The sequence below is a fragment of the Mesocricetus auratus genome, unplaced genomic scaffold, assembly GCF_017639785.1.
Source record: "Mesocricetus auratus isolate SY011 unplaced genomic scaffold, BCM_Maur_2.0 Super-Scaffold_6730, whole genome shotgun sequence".
Taxonomy (NCBI): Eukaryota; Metazoa; Chordata; class Mammalia; order Rodentia; family Cricetidae; genus Mesocricetus; species Mesocricetus auratus.
Genome location: NW_024429184.1, coordinates 75663622 through 75691230, shown reverse-complemented (window position 1 = coordinate 75691230; position 27609 = coordinate 75663622). Strand labels below are relative to the sequence as shown.

The 27609-nt window shown below is 38.6% G+C and overlaps 1 protein-coding gene across 26 annotated transcripts in view; it reads right to left on the bottom strand.

The window, feature by feature from the left end:
- St18 (ST18 C2H2C-type zinc finger transcription factor) overlaps positions 1 to 27609 on the bottom strand; it is a 310888-nt gene that overhangs the window by 55023 nt on the left and 228256 nt on the right. For all 26 annotated transcript variants that reach the window (XM_021223291.2, XM_040741550.1, XM_040741551.1 and 23 more), the window contains 2 exons: positions 9666 to 9856; positions 2269 to 3051 (listed from right to left, as the gene is read on the bottom strand). In XM_021223291.2, coding sequence (XP_021078950.1) covers positions 2269 to 3051; positions 9666 to 9856 — 974 coding nt within the window. The remainder of the gene's footprint in view (positions 1 to 2268; positions 3052 to 9665; positions 9857 to 27609) is intronic.

Genomic DNA, 27609 nt, shown 5'->3' with positions numbered 1-27609 from the left:
TTGTATAGCACTACACAATGAGGGGACTTCATTCTCTGGTGCTGCTGTGTCCTAGTTTGCCTGGGACCATCCTCCTTCATACCAGGCAGACTTGCCCCATTGTTCCTCTGGCTCCTCTTACTTGACAAGTGCCACACGATAGGTAGCATACTGCCTACACGGCAGCCTCATCTTATAACATTCCTTGTCGGAGTTTAACAAACTTACTGTAGCATTGCTAGCTCCTCTGTAGACTCTGTAGACAGCATGCTAAAATCCTAGCGTTCTGTCCTTAAGAGGGGAGTCGATGACCAAAGTATCCCCCAAATCAGAATAGTATTCTAAGAAGAGGGCAGATGGTGACTTGAATGATCACTTACAACATCGAATGAGGGTAAAAGAATAATGTCCCCAGACTTCTGGTTCTAGCAGCATTGAGGAGTCGGCGTGTGAGTTCAGAGTGCAGGCTCTACAGGTATCAATATCAGTGCACACACAGCAACATGGACCCTACCTTCCATCCTTGTCTCAGCTGAGCCTGGTCAGCTTTCAGGGAGTCTAAACCCTAAAGCAATGCCAGGCCTGTCGCCATAGGACACACTGTTAATTCTTCTAGTCTCCCCAGTAGTGCCCTAATCCACTAAACTACCAAGGGTTGCCATACATACACTAATGTGTTATTAATTTTGAAAATATAAGATGGTTTTAAAATGTTATACAATAACCAAAAGATCACCAAGCATTTTAACATAAGGTTAAATAAAGTTTCTACAAACATGGGATTTCACTGCCTGTAAAACATCATCAATTGTAAGCTGAAGCATTATTTTGTAAGTGAATTAAAAAGTAAAAAACTGAAAAAAAGTAAAAAAAAAACTGAAGGTCAAACTGTTGCATGATCTTCTGATTTCAGGGATGTTAGTGGGGGAAATACAAACCTTAAAGCCAACAAAATATGACTTGGAGTGAATTGCATCCCCCTGTTCAGATTTTGTAGTTTTTCTTTTTAAAAAAGGTAAATAAGGAAAAAATTAAGAAACTGCATACGGATAGAAATGCCCAGAGCCATAACAATGTCCCGTCTCCAACTACACATTCTTATTAACACCCAGTTCCCATTCACACCCATGCAGAATGTTTATAGAGCAGCAGCATCTCCCTTACTATACTTAGTCTTTTAGTTTCTCAGAGTTGCAAGGCATGATTTGTTAAGTGGCAGGTAAGTATCAATAGGTATTTAAAATTACCAAACAATTCACTTCTGGACCCCTTTTCCCAGTCAGAACTTCTGACCACACAGACAGCATTCCTCTAAGCCCTCAATGTCAATGACCATGGTATTACCTCATGTCTTTCCCTAATTCTGTGGTTGTCAGATTCCAGGGCTCCAGAAAACTTTGCTAAAACAAAAACAAACTTTGGAGGTCTAAATCTGATTGGCCCCTGGACATACTCATGTTAAGAGTGTCTCTGGCCAGACTTTGGTGGTGCACTCCTTTAATCCCAGCACTTGGGAGGCAGAGGCAGGCAGATCTCTGTGAGTTCAACGCCAATGTCAGGAGAGTGCCAGGAGAGGCTCCAAAGCTACACAGAGAAACCCTGTCTCAAAAAATGAAACAAAAACAAAAAAGGTTCTGTGGGCACCTGTGGATGACTGGGAATAGCCACTCACAAACATTAGGCTTTGAGCATGAGAACAGGCATAGTCCTCCACCATGGAAGATGTATCATTCCCCTGATATTGGAAGAGCAATCCAACATCTTCTCCAAGCACATTCCCTCTTCAATTTAAGTCTGATCCAGGTACGGATGAGCTCGTACTGGCGAGCTGGGAAAGCACCATCTTACAAATATATTAACATCTGGTGCAATCATGAGAAGGCTCAGAACACCCTTCTTGGCTTACAAGTACTGGAAAGCAGCCCCCTAATTCCAGAACAAGGGCTAGAAATAAAAATCAAATTCTAGGCTTGATTTATCTAATAAAATATGTTGAAGTCTCCTAAACATGTCCAGACAATAACTGTTAAAAGGTTTGGTATGATTCTGAAGAGCTAATTCAAGAGAAAATCTGAAGGGATAAAAGGCTTCGGGTGTTAAGACACCATAGTACCCACAGACCCTGAGCTGACAGCAAATGAGAGTAAGAAATGCACGTTTCATGATTATTACTTGATTTTTAAATTACATTAAGTTGTCAAAAAGCTAAGCTAGAAGGAATAGGCACATTTAACATTTTCAAAGTCTAAACCAATTTTCTTCCTGCAATGAATATAAAAATGCACTTACGTTTATTGTTAAAGATTTCTCTTCCACCAGTGTCAGTAACCTTGGTTTGCCTCCGTTCTCTCGCCAGGTGGTCCAGAAGAAAGCGGTCCAGCTCCTTATAGGTGTGATGGAAGACAGAACCTCGTTCTGCCTGTAAGGCAATAGCCTGCTCCAGCAAACTCAGGTTCCCCTTCACTTTCTCCATTTCTCCAGGCTCCTCTGTTACTGGGACCAGGCTCTCACCATCTTCAGCCTCTGGGAATGAAGGCTGGGCTTTGTTGGCCTCGGGTTCCATGTATGAGTTCTGTGGGTCTCTCCCATCTGTGTCAGAACCACGCCTATTCTCATAAGGGGAAAATCTGTCACCTTCAGCTTTTATCTCAGAAACCTCCAACAGGTCCTTTTTAGTGTATGTCAGCTTGTGTCTGTGGCCTCTGTGGTCAATGTCTTCTGATGAGTTGGAGCCACTACCCCACCCATTCTCTGCACTGTCAGAGTCACTTCCACTGTCACCAGAAGAGCAGAAAGGTGGCTGGGAACTGTGGACTTTGTCTCTTCCATCATCTGAATTGATCATAAAGCACTCATCTGCCTCATCACTCTCTGCTTTTAAAGACTGGATGCCACTGTCATTTAAGTGCTCACCTATGGTCTGCCCAGACACATTTTCTTCGAATTTTCCTAAGTGCGTTAGAGATTTAACCGTGAGCTCTGGGTAACACATGTACTGGTCTTCCTTTTGGAGTGAGCTTTCTTGTGCAGGTGAATGAAGGGTCTCATCCATGGGCTTTACCATGATTCCCTCTACAAAAAAAGAAAACAGATGTTGGAAAACAAAACAAAAATGTTTAAAGGGCCTGATCATAGTGGCAGGAGTCTGTAATCCCAACACTTAGGAATCAGAGGTAAGAGGCTAGCAAGTTTAAGGCTAGTCTGAACCACAAGAGAGATCCTACCTCTAAAAAGTAACCGATCAACCAAATAAGGAAGCAAAAATTTTTAAGGAACTTCTATAACTATTCATATACATGTGTAAATGTATAAATGTATATGTATATGTACATGGATACTGGTATGTATAATGGGTAAGTGTAATGTCTATTAATTTTACAAACAGTAATGAGAAAAATACAAATGAAATAAAACAAGCTTAGTGCTTCTGTAATCTTCTGCATCTGAAGAGCTACGTCCTTTTAGGGTACTGTCATGACAGAAGTTGGTACTTTGGCAACACAGCACTGCACAGGAGGCTCCTGCTGTTGCACCCTCTTACATTCCTACATCTTAGCAGCCAGGAGGAACTTGAATACGTATGTGACACGCTGCAGAAAAATGCTCATTACATTTCTCTGGATCATGGCAATGTATTTTTAGGGCTTATTTGAATTTTATTCTCTGTAGTTTCTCAGGAACATTCTCAGATTTTTGCAATGTTAACTAAGACACAAACACCTCTACCCACAGACTGTAACAGAGGGACTATGAAGCTCTCAAGTCTCCCTGCTCATTTTTCAGTGTCACATTACAATTCTATATTAAGGGAAACATACATGGGATAATCATCAGGCTTAGATATTTTGAATGGTAATGCATTTTCTTGTCTGACATGTGCATGTGTTTGTGTTATAAAGAAAGTAGATGAGGGAGAGTTGCTTGAGGGTGTCAGATATGAGCAACTTGGGTCTTGTGACCAAGAGAAGACCTCCAAATGCCCAAATCAGTGAAAAGTATTCATCGGTATCGCTCCTTTACTTGTCTTCTGTATGTATATATGAATGTATGCATGCATGTATACATGCCTGTATTGTTTGTACATATTGTGTATGTATGTATGGTCAGTTCACCAAAGCTGCACCAATGTGAACTATTCAAATGAACGTATGGATTCTCAGTGCACACAAGGCTGTGAAATGCACCAAACTGCCCACCAAGAATCCATTGACATCCACTAGAACAACAACAACAAAATCAAACAAACAAAAACCACAACCATTTCTACATTTCAAAGACAGGTGGGGGAAGGAAAACATAAAATGTTAAGCCCCGTTAAATACTGTTAGAGACACCAAATGAAGAGCATTCTGTGTTAATAAACATCTTTGAAGGAAAGTACAGCCATCAGTGGGAAGCTGTGGGAGAGGGTGTCTGCCTAGAAGACAATGTGCATTTTTGTGTCTCATTCAATTTTTTATAAACATTGTCTCTGACAAGGACACTCAAAAATACATCTCCATCATCTTCCTTTCTGGTAATTATCTCCCTAAATCAACACTGGACTGCCAGGATCAAGTAAATATTGCCATAGTAACTAAAAGCATTTTTGGATGCAAAGAAGAATTCAGTCACAACACTAGCCCCTGTAAATAATGCTGATTATAGGGTGTAGTCTTTTGTTGGGATCTATTCAACACAAACTGAAAAATTTAACATTTCAGTTCCTAGAAGAGAGGCGGGATAAACAAGCACATAACGCTGATAGGATGGGCCTAGCCTCTCCTGAATCTGCATCAGAGCAGCTCCAGCTTTAAATAATATATTAAACATAGTCTAAAATGCAAATGAAATTTTTCTCAATATCACAGTTGGCTATTAAGAGAAAGTGTAAAGGGTTATGATAATTTTAAAGTATTATGAACTACAGAAAACAAATAAAAAGCATTTTCAGTGAATATGCTCAATTCATTGAACTATTCTCTCACTCCACTTAACTACCCACATGTGTACAATAATGATTTATAGACATTATACCTAATTATGCATATTTGGGCTGTGTTAGAGTGCTAACAAAAGCTCTAGAAAGCAACAATTACCTCTGTTGCTTAGCTACATAGTTTAAAATATTCCTATTAAGTGCAGATCACCAGAGAGGCGGAGTGACAAACCCGCACATGTGCACGACAATGCACTTCGCTGAGTGACTGCCAACTGCTTGCATTTTGGGTCATTTCCAGTTTACATCATTGTTTGGTTCAACTGTTTGTTACATGCTAAAAGAAAATATTTATTAATTATTCTTCAGAAAGAGAGAAGCCATTAGCGAAGGGTGCCCACACTGTCATACACACTGGTTTCTAGGGATAGTCTAGGCCACAAATCAACACTCCTTGCTCTGAAAAGCCTTCCCAGATTTCTCTCTGGGTGTGAGAAAAACCCCAAGTTAGCATTTGACATGACAGATCTGTGACAAGGTGCCGGTTCTCCCAGCTCTGCCACCGGCCTCCTGTTTACGCTGTTCTCCAGTATTATTTTCCTGGAGTAGTAAGGTCTGTTGCAGGGGGCGGAGCTTGAGTACTGCTGCTAGCATCTAGGCTTGCTGGACAGGTTGTTCAGGCTGCCTAAGCCTGGGGTTTCCATTTGCACTGTGGGGACAGCAGCACAGCCTGTGCATCACTGCAGAGGTCCCCGACTCACACAATAGGCATGCAGTGAGTGATGGCTTCCTCCCCCTCCTTGGGTACTATTTTTAAAGCCTGTAACATCAGGGGACAAATAGTCTCTTCAATATGAACAAGATTGAACTACTTTTCACGAATAGAAGTCATTCCTAAGGAACATCAGAGGCCACAGGGAGGAAAGTTCAGCAAGGTGACCATATAGGCCTTTGAGGACTACAGCACAGACTGGCATCTACAGCTCAGAACTAGAAACGGAGGCACAATACACAAATATGTGAGGTCGAGAGACTACATATGCTACTTGCTAGGCACCATGTGCTTGCATAACTCCAGTCGGCTCTTGCTTTTGTAGCCTGGGTTTTCATCTGCAGAATGACTATGGGCCAATGACTAGAGGATCTAGGGACTCTTCTGAGGACAATGAATGGAAGTGCCTAGTACAGTGCTCCATTCTCTATTTCACAATACTACAAAGTGCTTTCCAGTCCATCTCAGAGAAAGTGCAGTTCCAGGTCTCCCAGGGCTTGCTCAAGACCACACAACTATTCAGTAAAGGGACGAGTCCGGACCAAGGGCCACATGGATTGAAGCTTTTGTCCTTGTTTTTTACCTCCGGCAAGTATTCCACAGTTTAGAAGGCCTTATTAGAAAAGATGGCTGATGCAGCACAACCATTCTTAGAAATCACAAAAATATTAATAGCCAAATACTCTTCTAAATTGGAAATCTTTTCCATAATAAATTTATAGGAATACATGTACTTCAATGTACTTCCAGTTAACCTGGGCTGGAAAACAAGGATCCTTATGTTATTGATCAAAATATGCAATTACAAACAACACAAAATGCTCACACAACTCAGACTTATCTTCGCTAATATCACAAAGATGGCAAATTGGGAACTAACTCTATGGTCAACTTCCAGGAGGGAACAGGCTGGCAGTCTCAGAAATAGCCTAAACCTTTCTTTGTCCTGTGTGAACTTCCAAGCATGTTTGGTGGGCAGAGTCTTGGGCTGAGAAACTTTCCTTTGTGCAGATTAGAAGTAAATTGAGTTCTGTCTGGCATATAAAAGCTAATTTATTTCTTTATTTCCTGAGTGTAAGCCAAGGTTTCCATGATGAGTAGCTGGAAATATTATAGTTAATGAATGTTCACATCTATCTATCATCTATCTATCATTATTGATTGATCTTCTATCATCAATACTATCTATATGCATCTATCCTCATTATCTCTCTATATATTTATCTGTATCTATCTTTCTGTCATCTATAATTTACCTGTATGTATAGACACACATATATATCATCTATCATCATCATCTTTCTATCTATATCTATCATCTATCCCTATCTATATGTATCTGTCCTCTACATATGTATGTATGTATCTATCTATCATCTGTTATCAATGTGTGTATGTATGTATCTATATCTATCTATCTATCTATCTATTTTTTCTCTGAACTCCTCTGATTATGCCACTGATTTAGGGATGAACTCCTTAGTGCTTTATTGCCACTGGGTTCAGTTATGCTTCTATAACCAGTAAGGACACTTTTACAGGCAACTTCATTTATTAGATTATTTGACTATGGCAGAAATAAAAGCCATAGAAAAAATGAATTTATCTTCTAAAATTCTGACACTGGTTTGTTCTTTTTTATTGAAGGTGACATATTAAAAGAATAATTTCAGCCCCTAGAAATGTCTGTGTTTCTGGAAGGCAATCCTAGGTCCCAAGCATGTAACCATGTTGCTGGCAATTCCACAACGGGTATTTCTAACTATCCACCATGGTGCCCACGTGCAGTGTTTTGAATCGGGCTAGAGTGTGGAGTGCAGTTTGGACCATAAAGAGGAATGAAGCACAGGATTCAAGAGCATGACCTTAGCTTTCATAAGTTTTTATACTCTCATTATCTGAGGTACAACTGAAGGTACAACTAGACATATACCTGTCAAGGAAAAGACAATAAGGTGCCGGGAATGAAGGAGCACTGAACTTAGGTATACTACTGTTGACCTTGGACCCCTCTCCTTCTGTGGCTGTAACTAAAATTCCTCAAAACCTTAAGGCAAGTTAAGGAACACTGATGACACATCATTTTTATAAATTGCAACTTCATGTAGACATGAAGACTCTGTCCAGTGTGCATTCTGAGATGAATATGGGCAAGCCTGTAGAGCACAGTTAACTGGAAGAGAGTTATTTGGCTTGGTGTACTAGGAACTTTCTCCGTAGGCTGCAATCTGTGTTACTTCAGAATTAACTCTCTTTGATCTTAAATGATTTCATCTATAAAACCAAGACCAGGTTTCTATGTGACACTGTAAAATGGACAAATTGGTATCTGAAATATATGAAGAGTTGAAAATTGTTACCATGGTAATTTCAGCATCTCTATCAGTAATAGTTATAATATTAAATACAACCATTAGCCTTTGTAAGCCTGCAAATAGGTGTCTATAAGTGCTTATGACTGAATGTTTTACTGATATATTTGAGCAATATTCACCTAACTGATTATGAACATATATAATGATCAAATTGTCAGAGAAAAGGGTGTGATGTCTACAGACATGACAAGGTCTCTGGCTCATGGACAAGCTGCATGGATCGACCTCAAGTCCACAGTGTTCCACAAACTTTCTCTAAGATCACATTCCATTTGTCATGTCCGCAATTAACACATAAAAGTGGCCAGTTAGAGGAAACTGAAAGGCTAAAGATGATAACAATTTAAATATGATCCCTGATGCTTAAAACCAGATACTAAATGAGAGAAGCCTAAAATGTCATTATCAATGTACAAATCAGAAGACAACATTGTTTAACCATGGAATTTTCCATACTTAGCCAAGATAACGAAGATTCTCTGACCTGAAACTTGTCCTCTGTCAATATGTTTTTGTATCTTTGAAAATAATATCCAGGGGTATTCCTAGAATTCTAATTATAAAAGCATGATCTATAAGTAATACTAACTTCTATTTGTTTAATTTTTAAAATAAATCTTTTACTTATTATCATTTTATGTTGATTCCTGAAATGTCACATTCAGTAATGGGTATATATTTAATGGGATATGTGCATGTCGAATTCCAGTCTTTATTAGTCAAGCCTTAAACTTTTCATAAATTATTGAGGTATTTGCATGACTGACACCTTAGTCTCATGTACAAACCAATGAATGATACTTCAACTCCTGGATGGAAGTGATTGCCAGCATTTGAGAACTGTGAAGACACAAACCTTAAGACCTTAAAGTAGTAGCTACATTTTATTCATCCTGAATAGGATGTCTGAAGAGTGAGCAAAGGACTGAGTCAATGTATTATAAAGATAAGCTTTAATGACTTATTTCACAAGTATAGGCACAGATGTGTCTTTTCTATATTGTTCTCCCACTGAAGAAGCTTCAAGGATAAGAACTTTGGTCACTTTGACAATATATTGCTCTAAGTAAGCATATAAACATGTTAATGTCATAGAACACTCACATTGAGTTATGTTATTACTATTACATTTTGGAGCTAAATAATATTATACATAGTGATAAAACAAATTATGTATTAATGTCTTAGCTATATGTACAGACAAAAATATGTGTGTACATATATCATTAATGAACATTACACTGACTTTTATCATTGGAAAGTTATCTTAAAGCTTAAATATGCCCTGTAATTTAAAGGATTCTTTTAGAAATTATCCGTCTACTCAGACAGACTCTAGTTTTATGGCTTAGTATCTTCTACTTTCTACACAAAGAGGCATAACATAACCATGACTTGAAGAAAGCCCGGGCTATAGTCAAGTTGTGTCTATAGACCCTAAATAGAATCTGATTTAAATAAATACAGCCTTAATAAGTGAATATTGAGTGAAACAGTGTTTGTTTTTTGTTTCCAAAGCCAAATACACTTTAACAGCCACAGTTACTGGCTATTCTCCACATACTAAGAATGACTTTTGGTAACAGGAATATATAAAGTTTGGGCCATGCCTTTTTGCTACCTGCAGTGGAGTGCTCATTCATTTCTAAGAGGCCATCTTCCTCATTCTTGTTGTCTGGGTTTCCCTTGCAGTCCATGTCTGGGCTGTAGTGCCGGGGTTTCATTAATAGAGATTTCCTCTTGTTAACTGGCACTCCCAGTGCCTGCTCTTCAGCTCTCCTCTTCTTTGCCATAGAGCAATCATATGCAGCCCTGGAGTGAGCAGAGCAGGGAAGATTAAGAACATGGTAAAACGCACTTGTGGTTGCTTGACATTTGACTTTCACCAAGTCTACCACAAAGCACTTGGAAACCTGAGACCAGAATTTCATCATTAGTACTAACAGTCTTGCTGAGAAATCTACTTTACTGTCCACCAGGAATATTTCAAAACTCACCCTTATTATTGAGTAAGCATATATCAATCTGAGCTTCACTTCATTACATACTCTGGTTTGCAATCCCCATGAAACAAATAGTGTGAAAAACACACCACCAGGTACAAAGATTGTGCAGTACGGTAAAACCATGGGTTCTCCAATAGTAACATAACACTAAAATTGCTTATCTCTGTTACACCTATGCCTCAAATTTGAGATACCATAGGTCTGAGGCCCTGGTTTGACTGACAGAGAAATCGAGTAAGGGAACTAGCTATGGACATTCAATCAACCCATCTCCAGTGACACAAAAATGTGAAGAATTGTTATACAGAAATGTACCTTTGAATTCTCACTCATTTGGCACACATAACAAATAAAAGGAGGATAAATAAGATTTGGTTTCACAAAAATGGCCAACAGTTTATCCTTCTTCCTGTTCTCACATGGTTCTGTTTGGAAATGCTCCCGGGGAGGCCCTTTCAACACAGATTTCCTACATGAACCTCACTCAGAATTAATGCAGATTACTGTGTGAAGTTAGGCAAATCACTCTCCTGGTAAGATCTGTGAAGATCAGAGGATTTCAACAATAGTGAATCTATGACAGATATTGTTATATGCTCTTTGAAGATAAATGAGTGAGCATCATTTGAAAAAACATCCAAGAGGAAGAATCCTGGAAGCAGAGAAACAATTTACTAACTCCAGCTCTGAAAAAAAAAACTGGGTAATAGTAACAACTGGTTAGAAGCCCTTGTCCTTCTCTAATATGAACACTATACAGAGATGGTGGCATGTTCAGACAAACAGTTCTGTAAAGTGAGATATACATTCTTAATATAAATAAGTAAATGGAAACACTTTCAAAAGAGGGAACATAAAAAAGAAAAAAAGAACCTATAAGGAGAGAGGCATAGTAGTTATAAACATCTCATAAAATGTGGAAACCAGTGAACTAAAAATTATTCAGATAGGAAGAGAGGAATAAGTTTTCCTAAATAAACTAATGACTTTTCATAGTTTAGAACCCTGGTTTAAAGTGTACAAGTATAAGAAATGCAAAAAAGGAAAGGATACATGACCAGATAGTAATAAGAGCCCCAGAAGGGGGGGAACTATGTGGACTGAATCTGCTAGTCTAGGAAAGTGCAAGTCTACATACCATGCTGATGTAAAGAGAATGGCCATAGGCAGACAAAACTGCCCTTTACACCTACCGTCCTAATAAGGAGCTCACCTTTGAAGGACAGGTCAAAAGTGAGGTAAGGGATGATAGGTATGTGAAGAGAGTTCAAGAAATTCTCAACATTTCAAAATCAAATGAATTTCCACACCTCTCTCCTTGAAAAATTTCAGAAAATATTCAGGCAAAATTGCTAAGGATTTCTCAAGAACCAGGACAATTTATAGAAAGTAAGGGAGACTCTTCTGTGGTTTAAGAGTTGGAGTGATTAAGTTAGTATTGGAGAAGAGGCTAACAAAATATATTAAAGTGAAGATTTAATTAGGAAGACTCCTGATTTAATTGTTTTGTAGAAATATCCAGAAATTGGATTGATGAAGCAATGGTAGCTCTATTTTTGAGGAGTTGTCACATTGATTTGAATGTTTTGTGTAGCACTCTTTATAGTGACCAATATGTGGAAACACCACAGATGATTGGACATCACTTTCTGATTTGATATGAGGTGTGGTCCACAGAAGAGATTTCATGCCTGGTACTCTCTCTATATATATATATGTTCAGAATCTCATGACTTGGAAGATCACAGGCCCTCGTGGGGAAAACTATTGTTGTTATTATGCTAAATAGGTATGCTATCAAATTGCCTTCCAGAATATTTGTTTACACCAATTGATTTATTGTACTCAACTTTGGTCAGAGAAGTTTATTCTTTTTAGTAGGTAACAGTTAATGAAGCAAGTCAAAATTCATCAAATGATTGAGTATAAGTAACTGTGAGAGCTCAGCTGTGGATGAATCATCCACATTAACCTCCCCTATCCAAGGCCCAGGGAGCATCAAGAATGAATGGAATGTAAGAGCTGGAGGGCCAGGAAGACATGGCTGTTGTCCATATCAACTTATAGCAGCTATAGTTACTTGCATAAGACCTGCACAATATGAAGTCATTCAAAATTCCAACTTAAATGCAAGGAGGTGCCACAGAGGCCTCGCCCTTGTGGTAGCAGCCACTGGAAGCTAATGGTTACAGGAAGAGCAAAAGTCACTCTTCTTTTGGGACATAGTTGCCAATAGGTAGTCAATATCCCACTAGATGATTCCACTCATACACCCTTGGGAACCACTAACTGGACTTGGGGTCATTAATAACAACAACAGTAAAGTAAGGCCTTGAAGTTGGGAGATGGAATGGGGGCACTAGGGGGAATCGGAGAGAGGTAGTGGTGGATGTATATGATCAAGGTACATTATATAAAATGTATGATGATTTGAAAGAACAAATAAAAACATTATAACAAGGAATAGTAGTTGCTAAGTGTTGAAGAATAGAAGTGAAGAATTACAAATAAACAGATACAAAATTTTAATTGAACAAAATTATAAACACAACTTTCTCAAGTCAACAATATGTATCACACACTTACAAATGTGTTTAAAAAGATGAATCCCATGTGAAACAGCATTGCTATCATAACATTTAAGATGAAGGTATTGGAGGGAAGAGATTTGTTGGCACCAGCAGCCATTCATCATGCTCTACTTAGGAAAGGCTAGTCAGACAGGAAAATATCATTTCTTTCTTTAATGATGGGAGATGCAAACATGCTGGCTAATTCTTCAGACTTTGTCCTTTTAAATAATGTCATATATGATTATTCATTTTCACAAAAAGTAAGCAAACACACACAAGAAACTAGTAACTGGTGGGACGTACAGTTGAATCCAGTGTGCAGGGTCTCACGGCTTGTTTTGTCCTTCATATTGCCAGACCAGAATAATAGACTTAGACAAATTCTGTATGCATTTGACAATATATAGGAACAGAACACTCTAACTGAAGGAAGTTGCTAGCTAGTGATTTTAAGGTAGACCTCCATGGCACTGATGATATTGCACTGCGGCAATTTAAAAAATAACATGGCAAGGGTTGGGGAGACAGTGCCTCAGCTATGAGCAGGTGCTTCTCAGGACCCAAATCCAGCCCCTAGTGCCTACATCAGACTGCTTACAGCTGCATATAGCTCCAGTTCCAAGGGGTGGGAGACTTGATTCTTCATTGCAGTGGCTTTTACTTTCCACATAAGCACACACTGCTACCCCCCCCACATACAAGCACAATTAAGGTAAAATTAATATTGAAAAGGTAAAATTTGATTATGACCTGAACTGGAGAAGTAGCTTTGTCCTTAAGAGATGGCTGTCAATGGTGATGAAAATCAAGCTCAATATGTGGACCAAATAATACTTTTGCAAGTATAGGATGAAGAGTTATGTAAATGTTTTAAAAATCAAAAGTACAAACTTTTGCTTTCTAAAAAAATGTTTATGACTATTGATAAACACTATTCTCAGTTTTGATGGGAAAGCTTCTTCTCCTTGAACAGTGGCAAATACGAAGACTCATGGCTGTTCTGAGTGCTGAGAATATGTGAGCACTCAGTTCTAAACAGGACATTTATCTCACCCCTCACCCCCTGTAAGGCTCAGTGAACACTATATGATGTTGACAGAAAGAATGCATGAGCTGGATCATAAGGCGAAGGAGGGTGAAATACTACCTTCTGGGCAAGAAAGCCATTGGAACCTGTTCTCACAACATCAGAGTGTGGCTGCACTGGGCCTGTACAAGACTGGCCTGTCATAGTCACTCATGGATAGAAAATTGGCTCACAAAGCATCACTGGCTAGTTATAGATATTAGGGGAGGGAGAGATCATTATCTTCAGTTATGTTCCCACCAGATTTTAGTGACATTTCCACACCCACAATAGCCCTGGTTAAATTTAGTCATAAAACAAGAAGACATGGATACAGAAAAGAGACTTGCAGTTGGAATGACAGGGGTGGAAGAGAGAGATAAGAGGGTGGAGTAAGAATGATTAGACACAAATAGACAATTATGAACTGCTGAAGAACAAATTTAATTAGTTAAAAAAGTACAGGTTTAGATTTGTCTTCTATTAAGGGTACTGAAGCATATTAAATAATCCTAGATGTTGGATCTTTTGGAACATTGAATTTCCTATCTAGCAAATGTGTTATATTATGTGTTATGGTATCTGTGCTGACAAACCAGGTCAAGACAGAACTCCATGGCTCCTAGTTCACTGCCCCCATGCTCCACTGGCACCAACCAATGCTGCCACTTTTCAGCCCTCTGCAGACTGTGAATGCACACATGTCCATGACAGCATTCTATTTTTCACTTTCTATTTACATTTGCAAAAATTAGGTTTACACATAACATTTGCTTTAAATCTCACATTCTGTGCATTTCTCTATTGCAAAGTACTCACAGCCCAGACAGCATTTGGAGCTAAAATGAAAGGCTTTATAATAAATATTACCCTTTGTGTGTGCATAGAAAATGGTCCCTTTCTAGTTTTCCCTGAGGGCACACTATTTTGGCTTTATTGTGACACTTCACTGTGACACTGCAATGAGGGAAAGCCATGCTTTACATGTCATGGAGAGAAATGCCACAAAATGCTAACATATCTTCTCAAGGTTGCCAGAAATCATTTCCACTGGGCTGTGTTTTCCCATCTGCAGAGCTCTGAAATGTAAAGAAAATAAATGAGCTCTATTATCTATATTTTTCTAGCAGATGAGAAAGAAACAGAAAAAATACAGTCAGCTCTGCATTTATTGTTCTATTCACTCAAACTGTTGCTTTAAACACCCAGAGCCCCTGGGGGGCTTAATCAATGCACTAAACACTTTAAACATCATATTTTGCATTTTGATTTTATTAAACTAACTTCATAGGATCTGTATTTACTCATGAGAACTTTTTGGGTTACAATCCTGAGAAGACTCCATTTAGATATTGGAATTCCAATTTGATATGCTATTATTTGTGTTATGTATACCTGAGTTTCTAGCTCACTCAGACAAGTCACACAGAGAGAGTTCACAAGAAAATCACATTAGGATGTTTTCTCTAAATTAAATTTGTGAAAATCTCAGGCTTCAGAGAAAAATATAACATATTGGAAACCCTGAATTCACAAAATCTACTACTATGTGTTTTCTAGTCTGTTTTCAATAGTAAACTATTCTCACTGTAAGCTAGAAAATATTAAGCTAATTAAAACTATAGATCCAGACATGCATTTGTTCTGAGCCCTGACAAGTGAATGAAATAGAAAAATAGGTGGGGATTAGTAAACACCACATCCAAGGAAACCATATACATGCTCCAAAGTTTTCATGGAAAATCCAGGGCAAGACTTCCTATGGACTTCCTGCAACTGGACAGAACTCCACATATCTACTGACCAGGACCGAGAAATAGGAATCTGTATTAATACTAAGATGAATGCCACAAAAACAAAGACATTATGGTTGGAATGGAAAACTATTTCACAAAAAATGGGGTTGTAATTTTGAAACTGTTGTGTATGTGATTTCTATGTATTTGTATATTCCTGTGCATGTGTGGGTGTATATATATCACAACAATTGTGTGTGAATCAGCAGTATTGGTCCTTGCCTTCTAACTTGTTTGAGATGCAGTTTCTCTTGCTTGCTAGGTGGCCCATGAGTTTCCCAGGATTCTCATGTCTTCATCTCTCATGTCAATGAGAGCACTGAGATTGTAGATATTGTTGAGCCTGGTTTTCTATGGGTTCTAGGATTTAAAGTCAAATCTTTACACTTGAAGGAAAGCACTTTACACATGGATCCATCTCCCCAACTTTGGCATTGTATCTGAAGAAAATTCAAAAGACTATAAATAAAACTTGGTGATAAGGCAGTAAATGTAATGAGGTTGCTATTTGAAAGGTAGTGACAAATCTAGGACATTTCATATTCACCAAAGGAAAAGTCCATCAAGATGAAGTCTCAATTCTGAACATCTATGTTCAAAATACAAAGGCACTCATATTCGTGAAAGAAACATTACTAAAGCTCAAATCGCACATAAAATCTCACACCCTAGTAGTAGGAGACTTCAACACTCCGATCTCACCACTAGACAGGACCTCCAGAAAGAAACTTAACAAAGAAACAAAAGAACTAATAGAAGTTATGACCCAATTGGGTTTAACAGAAATCTATAGAACTTCCACCCAAACACAAAGGGATATACCTTCTTCTCAGCACCACATGAAACCTACTCTAAAATCGACCACATAATCGGAAACATAGCGAACCTCCACAGATACAAAAAAATTGGAGTAACCTCCTATATCTTATCAGACCACCATGCATTAAAATTAGAATTCAACAATAACACAAATTGCAGAGACCATACAGACTCGTGGAAATTGAACAATGCACAATTGCCCCATCCTGGATAAAGAAAGAAAAAAAAAAAGAAATTAAAGACTTCCTGGAATTCAATGAGAATGAAGACACAACATACCCAAACTTATGGGACACTCTGAAAGCAGTGCTGAGAGGAATGTTCATAGAACTAAGTGCCCACATGAAGAAACTGGACAACAGTCAAACTAGAGAATTAATAGCACAACTGAATGCTCTAAAACAAAAAGAAGCAAACTCACCAAGGAGGAGTAGATGCCAGTAAATAATCAAATTGAGGGCTGAAATCAATCAAGTAGAAACCAGGAAAACATTGCAAAGAATCAATGAAATGTAAACCAATAATAAAAAATTCCATTTAGAATAGCTTAGTATGTGAAAAATATCTAATGATTAACAGACAAGGTGCAAAAGCTCCATAAAGTTGCCACCTTTCAATATCACAGGTCTAAGTGAAGAAGGCACTATAAAGTGTTCTTCAGGAAAAAGACCCCATATCTGTCTAAATTTGTTTATTGTATCCGTGTAATCCTTATCAAAGTCCCAAGATAATTTTAACAAAATAGAAAATTAATTCCATGTTTCTGTGGAAATAAAAAGAACCAAGAACAGCTAAGACCATTTTGCAAAAGAGCCAAAACAAAATTGGAGGGTTGGTCTTCTTGGCTGTAAAGTCATGTCATCCAACTTGGTACTCAAGCTGTGACCTTATCAATGCAAGCACAAATGCAGACAGAGGGAACCCTGTAGGTGCTCCACATGGCTACCTTATGGTAACAGTGTGTGTCACTGGGATAACAGTTGCTTTTTCAGTAGAATGGGTATCTATCTGAAACAAGCAAACAAAAACAAAAATGCCTGTCCCTTACAGTGTGCACTTGCTCCTTGTTGTTTCAGACTTTATTTTTCAGTTTCTTATCCCCTGTGATCACAATTTGAAAGTACTAAATGAAAATTTTGCAAATAATTTCCAAGTTTAAAACTGTGTACCATTCTGAGTAGCAGGGTGGAATTTGATACTATCCTGCTATGTTCTTGTCCCAGAGTAACCGAGTACTCCATGCCACCCACCCATTAGACAGACTACTGAGGAATAGCTGTGGTGATCAATGATTCAATTATTGTGTTAATTATCTGCAGTGTGGGTATAGCAAAGACAGGAAATTCTCTAAGGAAAGTAGAGATGCTCTCAACTGAGAAAAATACAGCTCAAGCAGGTTGATGTTACCCACAGCTTTATGGGTAATGGTGGATTACTATACAAAAAGAATTCAGGAAGGCTGATGAGTCTAAAACTTACCCTGTAAAAAATGTGATGCAGTGTCAGTAGGGGGAGGTTTGTTTGCAAATATTTCCACAGGATATCCATGTGTACATTTGTCTGATTACCCAGTGCAAGTTACCCAAAGTGAGAGATTATGTCTGAGTTCATTTGCATTCCATACCACAATTATAAAAAAATTCCATCTATATTTGGAACAATAACCAGTTATTAGTACAGTTGATTTCTGAGGCTTTTGTATGCTTCTTGGAAAAATATAACTCAACAATTTTTAGCAATGTTAATGCATATGGGCAACATTATAGCTCATAAGGGGATACTCAATAAATACATATATCAATAAAATATAGCATTGAGTGAAATTGAAAAAACTCTCTTCCTAGAGTTTTTATTAAAGAGAGAAGATACATAAAATTGTACTCTTCCTGTATAATTTTCTACCCTAGATACAATTATGCCTGATGATAAATACTTTGGGAAGATGATTACTAAAAGAATTCAGAATGTAAGGGTTAGAATTTCAGACAGCTCTTCAAGTTCATGTTACTGTAACAAAATGCCTGCTATAATCAGCTTAGAGGAAGAGAAAAGGGTACTATGACTTAGTCCCTGAGTGACTGGTCCTGGTGCCTACACTGTAGCAGCAATACTTGTCAACATTCTTTACTTATAGCAGGGTACAAGAGTAGGAGAGGGCCAGCGTTACGCAACCCCCTTCTGGATATGTCCTCATCACCATCCACCTGAGCATCAAACCTTCAACAGCTGAGTCTTTGGGAGACGTTCAAGATAAAATCTCCAGCAGATTGGATGATCAGGAAAATATCCATTAAGAAAATTAAATTTTTCTACTCAGCAATAGGGAATTCATGTCTACTGGGAAAAACTGAGCCAACTACCATGGCTAGCAAAGTCACGAACATTGAAGGAGAACCTACACCACCACTTTACCAAAACAGTCTAATCCCTAACTACATTCAAGATACCTCACCTCCCAGCAAGAAACTCCTAACTGTCAGAGAACATTACAGAAGAGCACGACTTCCATCCCAACAGATGCATCTGCAACAACACTCCAGCACATCATATAAGGCTTGTGAGCATCTCAGAAGAATGGGTCAAAAAATTGTGAGAACCCTCTGAGGATCAGGGAGTTTGCTGGGAGACTGTGTCTTCTAGAAATGTCAGAAGCGACATCTATAGAGTTTCACCTACATGGCTGCCCAAACATGAGCTGAACATGAAGGACATAAAAAAGTATGCCAACATGGATGAATACTTGTTCCTGCAGAGAGCTCAAGAGACCTAAGCTCTACCCAAAGAACAACAGGCAACTAAGAAATGCTACAAGTGGGAGAAACAGTCTTCCTCAGGGAACACACCACTTGGTTATTCAGTACCAAATGGTCAACTCTGAAACATACACACAAGTAACATTAGGCAGACTGAGCAGGTTATATTCATGTATTTAGGAATACACTTGCTCTCCCCCAATATGTATGTAACAATATAATGAAAAAAGAAGCCATGAATTTGAAAGAGAGCAAGGAGGGGTTTACAGGAGGATTTGAGTTCGGGGGAAGAAAGATAAGGGGAATTATACTATTATATAATCATCTCCAAAACTAAAATAAATTACAAGAGGAACTCATAATTTTGTGTGTGTGTTTCGGGGGGGGTTGTCTAATGAGCTTCCACTCCTCGCAAAGGAACTACTGATAGCTGGTGGATTCTGGGGAGGGAAACTTTATAGGTTTGGCTCTGGTGGATGGAAGCACACTCATGAGTACATAAGCAGCACAAACTGGACTTGAGTTATTAAAACAAGAGAAAAAGAACATAAAGTTGGCAGGCAATAGGAAGGTGGAAGATAGGTCTGGGAGGAATAGGGGGAGGAGTAGAGTCAGACTATGACCACAATATGCTGTAAGCATGTATGATGTTTCAAAGAATTAATGAAAATACCATATTTATAAAAAGGAAACAATGAAATTTTAGTAAAAGTTTCAAGTGGATACAGAAAACAATACATAAAGAAAGTAGCCAGAACTTTAGACAGGGGACCATCAAGTAAAAACCTAAAGGTTGAGAGGCAGTATTGTACCTGGAATGTTCCAGGATAGTACAGAGGCCCATGTACATTAGTGGAAGGAGAGTAACAGACACCAGATCAGAAAAACAGTGGTTTGGATAATGATGAGAACTACAGACCATTTTAGGACTTCTGACTCTACTGAGACATGAAGATTCTGTAGTGCTTTTAGAGATGACATGTAATCATTTTCTAGTTAATAATATCCTGGTCTATTCAGAAGAGGCTGTAGATCATGAGTTTAGAAACAAGTGGAGTAATAAGTTTACAAATAATATCAATAAGAAATGGTGCATGATTTAGACTACAGAGTTATCTATAGGGGTGGTGGAAGATTCCGAACATATGTGGAAGATTCTGAATGTATTTGGAAGAGGAAGCTCAGTGGCATTACTGCCAGAGTAGATGTGGGATGCCAAAGGAATGGAGATTTATTTAAGTGGCTTTTCCTTTAGGACTTGTAACTGTTTTGTTGCCATGACTGAGAAGCAAGATTTGAGGACTGCAAAATCTGCAGCATGTTAAACTGACATGCTCACTGACTGTGGAAATAGGATACACTCAGAAACACTGTATCTGGAGAATGCCTTTATTCTGATCCCATGAAGCCCTCTTCTTGTAACATGTGATACAAAGATTTCTACTTTGTAATAAAATACATGTTTCTATCTCCCCTCCTTAGATTCTGGACAGAAACCAAAGTCAATACAACATCATCTGGCCTGCTAAGAGCAGAAAGACCTTTATCCCAAACGAACCACAGGACCCAGGACTCTTCATGGCAGGAGCTGCAGGAGTACATATGGGTCAGATCCCAGGGGGCTGGGTCACAGGTATGGAACATCAACTTGGATAAGGAGAAGCTGGTGTGGAAGACAACTCTCATGTTACAGGATTTAACACCCTGTCAATAAGCCTGGGGGATGGTACTTGCAGACAGATAAATCGAATCTTGGAAGGCTAAAAAAGCAGCATCTCATCCTAATTTAGAAACTCTAGAACTGACATTGCAAACAATAGAAGAAAAGAGGAGAGAGATGGCCATTTCTGGAATGGATGCATAGGCCTGGAAACTTACTGTATAAAAAGCCATTATCCCTTGCCAAGTTTGTAGGCCTGAGGCTCTTCTCAGAATCTAAGTCCAGTGATTCCCTATGAGGAAGATCCTTATCACAGTGATGACTTTATGGTTATTGTTCCCTTCATCTGTCACCATGATGATCTATGACAATGTGTTTGCAAAGCGATTACCCTGGTGAGGAAAAACTGCATAAACATTTCAAGACTTGTTACACAGTGTTCAAGCTGATACCCAGGGAATGAAGCTATACCAAGAACATGGTTAGCAGTCAAAAATCTCAGCACTGAAAAGAGGAAGTGGACACTCAATAAGCTTCTTGCAATTGAATGGCTGCAGAGAAAAGGAAAAAAATCACTTTTCTTGAATAGCATGACACCAGGTATATCAGGCACACTTTAGGGCAGGCACTATGCACAATAGTAGTTGACCAACAAAAAACAGAGTCTATCAACACAAAACATTCCTTGCTTTTGTATGTGTGTTTGTGGGGGTTGCTTTTTGTTTGGTTGGTTTTGTTTAATCTTACTACTTTTTGTTAATTCTTACTTTGCATTTTCTTGAGAGGAGAGAGAAAAAAGAGAGGAGAACAGAACAGAGACACAGAGAGACAAAGACAGAGATGGAGAGAAAGACACACAGAGAGATAGAGAACATGAAGTTCTGTAGGTGGGAAGGATCTGGGAGGAGGTGTGGAAGAGAAAACACGACCAAAATATAGTGGATGAAAAATTTTCAAATGAAAAGAGAAGAAAGAAAAGACCCTGATTCGAATGGGAAAAGATGGAGGCAGGTCTTAAGTGCAGCCCCAAGAATGTCTTGCTTCTCGACCAGATGCCTATTGTCTGTGTGCATATTGGAAGACATGCTGGTTTCTGAACTAGTAGAGTAAGATTTGATAAACAGTGAGCAAAAGATAGAATTCTCAAGAAAACAGCTTCCCTTCCCATCACCAGAGTCGCAGACCCAACATATAATATTGCAGGAAGAGTTAGTACCACTCTCACAACTTAGATAATAAGTGGCTGGTGCTTCCTTTGTTTTCATTTTGTTTTGTTGTTTATTTTGTGACAAGGCCTCATGTAGTCCCACACAGTCTCAAACTCACCATGGATTTGAAGTTGACCTTACACTTCTCTTTTCCTGCCTTCGCATCGTAAATGCTAAGATAATATAGGTGTGCACTCCATACCCCATTTATGCAATGCTGACAATTCCAACTGAACTACTTTTCCAGGTGATGCTCCCTATTTTTATAATTAATTCTCCAAAGTGCACTCTATAACAATGGCCCAGAACAAACTCAAACAAGTAGTCATTTGAACTGCAGCTTTGATACCAGTGCAGAGTATTTACTGTAACAGATTCACACCTCCTAAATTTGAAAACAAAAACCTGAAATGCATCCACATCAGAAAGATTTTAAACAGAAACATGACACACTACAGTGATCCTCATGTTACACATCATAATCAAAACATACATGTAGTCAAAATTTTGTGAACTGTGTGTAAATAAAATAACACCTAAAAAATTCTTAGTCTAGACTTGGATCTCATGTCCAAGGTGGCTCCTTATGTATATGAAAATATTCCAAGATCTGAAAGAATAACTTCATCAGTCTCAAACATGCTGTATACCCTTATATTCAACCCATACAGGATTCATGCTTTCCTGAGGTTTTTCTTCCCTATCTGAAGCAAAACACGGAGAAAATTGAATTCCCACAAGACAGAGTTGAGGTCTCTAATGCTGCTGCCTTCTGTGCTAACTGTGTTGCCCTCTGCCAGGGATATGAGTAACTTAATTAATATAGTATGCTGACTACAGCATGCTAATGAGAACAGATGAACAAGAAATAGCAAGTATTCTATAAGCCTTTGTAAAAGATGGTAGAACATGAATCCAACAACAATATGGGTATGAGGTAGACTATTTAGAGGCTCAGTGATCAGGAACATGCGGGCATACACCCATTTCTTTAAAATGCTAAATCATTGCTTTTTTGCATTTCTGACCACTGACAAGGAAGCACAACGTCAAATTGGTCTGTTTAGGTTCTGGGGATAGAACACGCCACACTTGGGAATACTCCTGAAAGACAGGGACTTCGAGAACTTCCTCTGAGTCCCTGAAGTGTGTGAAAGTCTGTACCATGATCAGCCCTGTTGGACATACAACTTGGTAGAACCTATTGTTGGTTCAGAGATAGCTTTGTCCGGAAGTAGTGCTGGAGGACCTTAAGGCAAAGAAATAAAGGGAGAAATGCACTGAAGACCCATAGGGCACTGCAGCAAGGATATATCAGCAGCAGAGAATGATATACTGCTATTACAAAAGCCAGAGTAGAGACAACATTTGTCAGAGCTGACCATGAGCTGAGGTCACAGTGGATGGACCATTTAGAAAGGCAATAGTTTCTGATGCAACATGGTGAAAGATATGCTCAACTATGTGACAACAAAGTAGAATTTTTTAAAAAGTATATGTTGGTCATCCTGTTCCATCAGAATATCCATTCATAATAAGCCATGAATATTCTGCTTTTGACTTAAATGTATGATATTTAGATTACAGTGTCATTCTTAAATCATTGTAATAGCACCCAAGTTTGAGACATTTATTTGTCAAGAACTTTTAACCAGTGGCTAGAGAAATGCTCATCGATTAAGAGCACTGGCTGATCTTGCAGAAGAACTGGGTTAGATTTGCAGCACATACATGGCCACTCACAGCAATCTGTAAACTACTGTCCCAGGGGATCCAGTGTTCTCTTCTGGCCTCCGTGGGCACCACACTCATGTGTTGTACAGACATACATGCAGTCAAAACATCAATACATGTAAACTAAAGACGATAGTAATAAAAGTTAAATAAAGAACTCCTAGTCTAAGAAGATAGAAAGTACAAACATGATGAGAAAGCATGCAGTTAATCTTTCAGGAAGTGAAACAAGCACTGAGTTGTAGAAGAATTGTTAGGGAGGCACACAGGATGGAAACCTTTCTTCCTATCCTAACAGGACATGCTCCTAATATGCATGCTTACTTATGGTGATCTAAGGAACTATTTGCAGAACTGTTAAACAAGGTGCAATTTTAATATTGTACATTTTCTAAGAGGAGCAGGTTATCCTAAATTTCTGCTAAAATTTTATTAGATAATCATGGGCCCACTTTTGTTCAAACTTGAAGCCACATCCGGTGAAATACTATGTTCTTTCTGTACTGATTTCTAACTTGAAGAACTAGTCATTTCCCGATGCCCTTTCTGTAGGTACACTGTTATATGATATTTAATCATGTCTATTTGTCCTCCATGTCCAGGATATCAAGAAATAGATCCCTTGAGAAAGCTAAAGTCCTGTGTATGCATTTGAAACTGACTTAATAATTCTAATATTATCAATGGGTCATCCAGAAGGGCAAAGTTACTCTTTTGCCCTGAGTACTGCAGAGCAGTAGCTCATTGTGCCAGCACAATTGCTAGAATTCCTGAGCTGATTTACTAGAATTTCTCTTAGAAAGCTTGTGAGCATGCTCATGCTTACAGATACTGTTAGGTTAGCATGTATCCAAAAATAAATCTGTAATTTCAGCTTTTCCCACTACCTATGCCATAAATCCAGCATATAATAACCTATAGCTATTTATTAATGGCTAGTTTGGTGTCATGGAACACTGAGTCTATTGGCAAGGTTATTTGATGGCATCAAATTTTTTCTTTTCTATCCTTTAATTGGGATTAAGCTTTAGCAGCACTAAATTATTTGGATAATAATCACAATAGAGATTTTTTTCTTAAAACACTCAGGTGGCAGCCCCCCCAAACAATTGCTCTTGGTTGCCTACCATCCAGACCTGGACAGTAAGACTCCATTGCTGAAGATACTATATACTTCAGTGTGTAAAACAGAAGAATTGAGCTGGTATTGACCTGGAAATTTCACTCATAACTTACTGGCATTCATGATGCTGAAAAGAGCTATGCACCCTACAATAGGAGGAAAGTAATCACAAATCTTACATAGCTGTAAACCCTGTGAGCTACAACAATAATTGTACTGTAAGATGTGCCCCCTGGTGCAATAGTGGCACAAAGGTTATGGGAGTACCCAACTACATTCTGCTTGAATTTTAGGACTGATCCACATCTCACACCATTACAGGTCAAGAGCCTGTGACTAGATAGGTTATAGGAGCTAGGGAAGAACATACTACTATTATTCTGCTCAGTAGACACAGTATTAAAACCATTCTTGATGATTCATTTATTAGTGCATCTTTCAACCCTCATCAGATAAAATTCTTCTTGCAATAGACAATATATAACATAGATACCTACAACTATTGAATCTATAGAGAATAAGAGACCATGGAGTGCTCAGACCTAAATGGGACCTCTATATCAAACCCTTTACCCCATGGCTCAGAGATTATATTGGAAGAGAGGGTAAAAAGATTGCAAGAGCCAGAGATTATGGATGATAACAAAGAAACTATGTTTTACACATACAACAAGGTAAAGGAACTCACAACAGTTATAACATAATAGATAAATCTTGTGCAAACTCAAGCCAGAAAAAATTCCAGTATAAGGTGAGGAGTAGATATGTTTCACTCTTAGTTGTAGAGATACTGGCATTTGATAGCTGCTAAGAAAAATCAGTCTTCTTTAAGGATGTGACTCCCACCCCAGGTAGATTGACCATGGCAGGTCCCATATTCAAGAGTATTTGGGAAGCACCAATTGAATCTGATGGTGGAAAACGAAACAAAATGAAACAGAACAGAACACAAAGTTGGATGGATCTAGAGGAATTGTGATAACTGAGATTAAATTACACTGTAAGAAATTCTCAAAGAATTAATAAACTATTATTTTAAAAATATTTGAATTGTTAAAAACACATTACATTGCCAGAGGCCCCTAGGTCACCTGTTTCTCTGGGTTTTCCCAGCATGGACTTGACCCCTTTGCTTGTCACTCCTCCCTCTCTACAACTGGATTCGACAGTTAAGCTCAGTGTTTAGCTGTGGATCTCTGCTTCTGAAGGCTCTAGGATGGCATTTAAGGTAATCATCATTCTCATTATAGGGGAAGGACATTTAAGGTAGCCTCTCCATTATTGCTTACATTCCTAGTTGGAGTAATCCTTGTGGATCTCTACAATTCCCAAACCAGGATGTATCCCTAGTACATGAATGGACTTCAGGAGCCCATTCACCATGAAGGGATACTCTCTTAGCTTAGATACACAGGGGAGGGTCTAGGCCCTGCCCCAAATGACTTGACAGATTTTGATGATCCCTCATGGAGTGGATGGGGGATGGGATGAGGGGATGGGTGGGGTGCATAGGAGGATAGGAGGGAGAGGGAACTGGGATTGATATGTAAAATAAGATTATTTCTAATTTAAATAAAATTTATAAAACAAAAACAGAAAACTCATTACAGATTCCTGTGTGTGTGAGAGGCAGTTATTCCCTTACTATTAAGATGATTCCACTTCACAAAGAAAAAGTCAGCATGTTCAAAACAGCTTACCAGTTATTGACTTTTGCTTTGTGAAGAAGTGCTACCTCCAGAAATACTCAATCTCAATGGAGTTAATACAGAAGGGCTTTAAGACTAGGATGCATTACAATTGGCAGTGGTCAGAGTAAAGTAAGATGTCCTTCTGCTCTCCAGAGTGAACACCAAGATCAGAAATGGGAAGAAGGGAGAACACAAAGGAGCGAGGATGTAAAATGTGAGAGGGAAGGAAAAGAAGCAACCACTTAGCCAATGCACACACACATGTAGGTGACACAGTAAGTCAAAGGCTGCCAGAAACAATGTCACAGCAACAGGGAGAGAAACAAAAAGAACAAACTGTATCCCTAAAAGCAGAACTTCTTCCACTAATGCAATTTAGGAACTCAAAGTACTTTTTCAAGACCATGTGCCTACTTCACGCCTGCAGCAAAAATAGTTAATTTGCCGACATCTATCTGAATGTAGAGATTTAGTGCAATAATCCATCTTTTGTTTTTGTCATTATTCCTATACTAAAAAGCCTTGGAACCTAGATACATGCACAAGCTCTTTTTAAAGGGAAGTTTCCCAATTGTAATGCTTCCATTTATCCTCATCTTCACCAATGCACATGTTTAGCCATTTGGTAGAATTCTCCATCACATCTGAGTGTAATTTCAAAAGAGGAATGTGTGCTGAAACAGTTGAGTGCTCAGTCAGTAGAGACCACCTCCTCTAATATGCTGCTATAACTATGCAGACGGAATTGTGGATATGTGAGCATATATGCCTACATGCCAAACTGTGAAATACTTTAACAGTCAAGTATCCTACTGAACTAGAAACAACTTGCTTCTAGAGGCTGTCTCTAAACCCAGTTTTGTAATTTGTTTCTATAATTGTAGCACTTCTGAAGCTATGGCAGGGGAATTGCCTTAAGTTTGAGACTAGTAGTCTGGACTATGTGAAGAATTCCAGGTCATCCTGGACGACCTGTCTATTTTTGTGCTAATATCAAGTTGTTTTCAGAACTATAGCTCTAGACTACAGCTTGAAGTCAGGGATGGTGATGCCTGAAGAAGTTCTTTTATTGTACAGGGTTGTTTTGTCTACCCTGGGTTTTTTGTTTTTCCATATGAAGTTGAGTATTGTTCTTT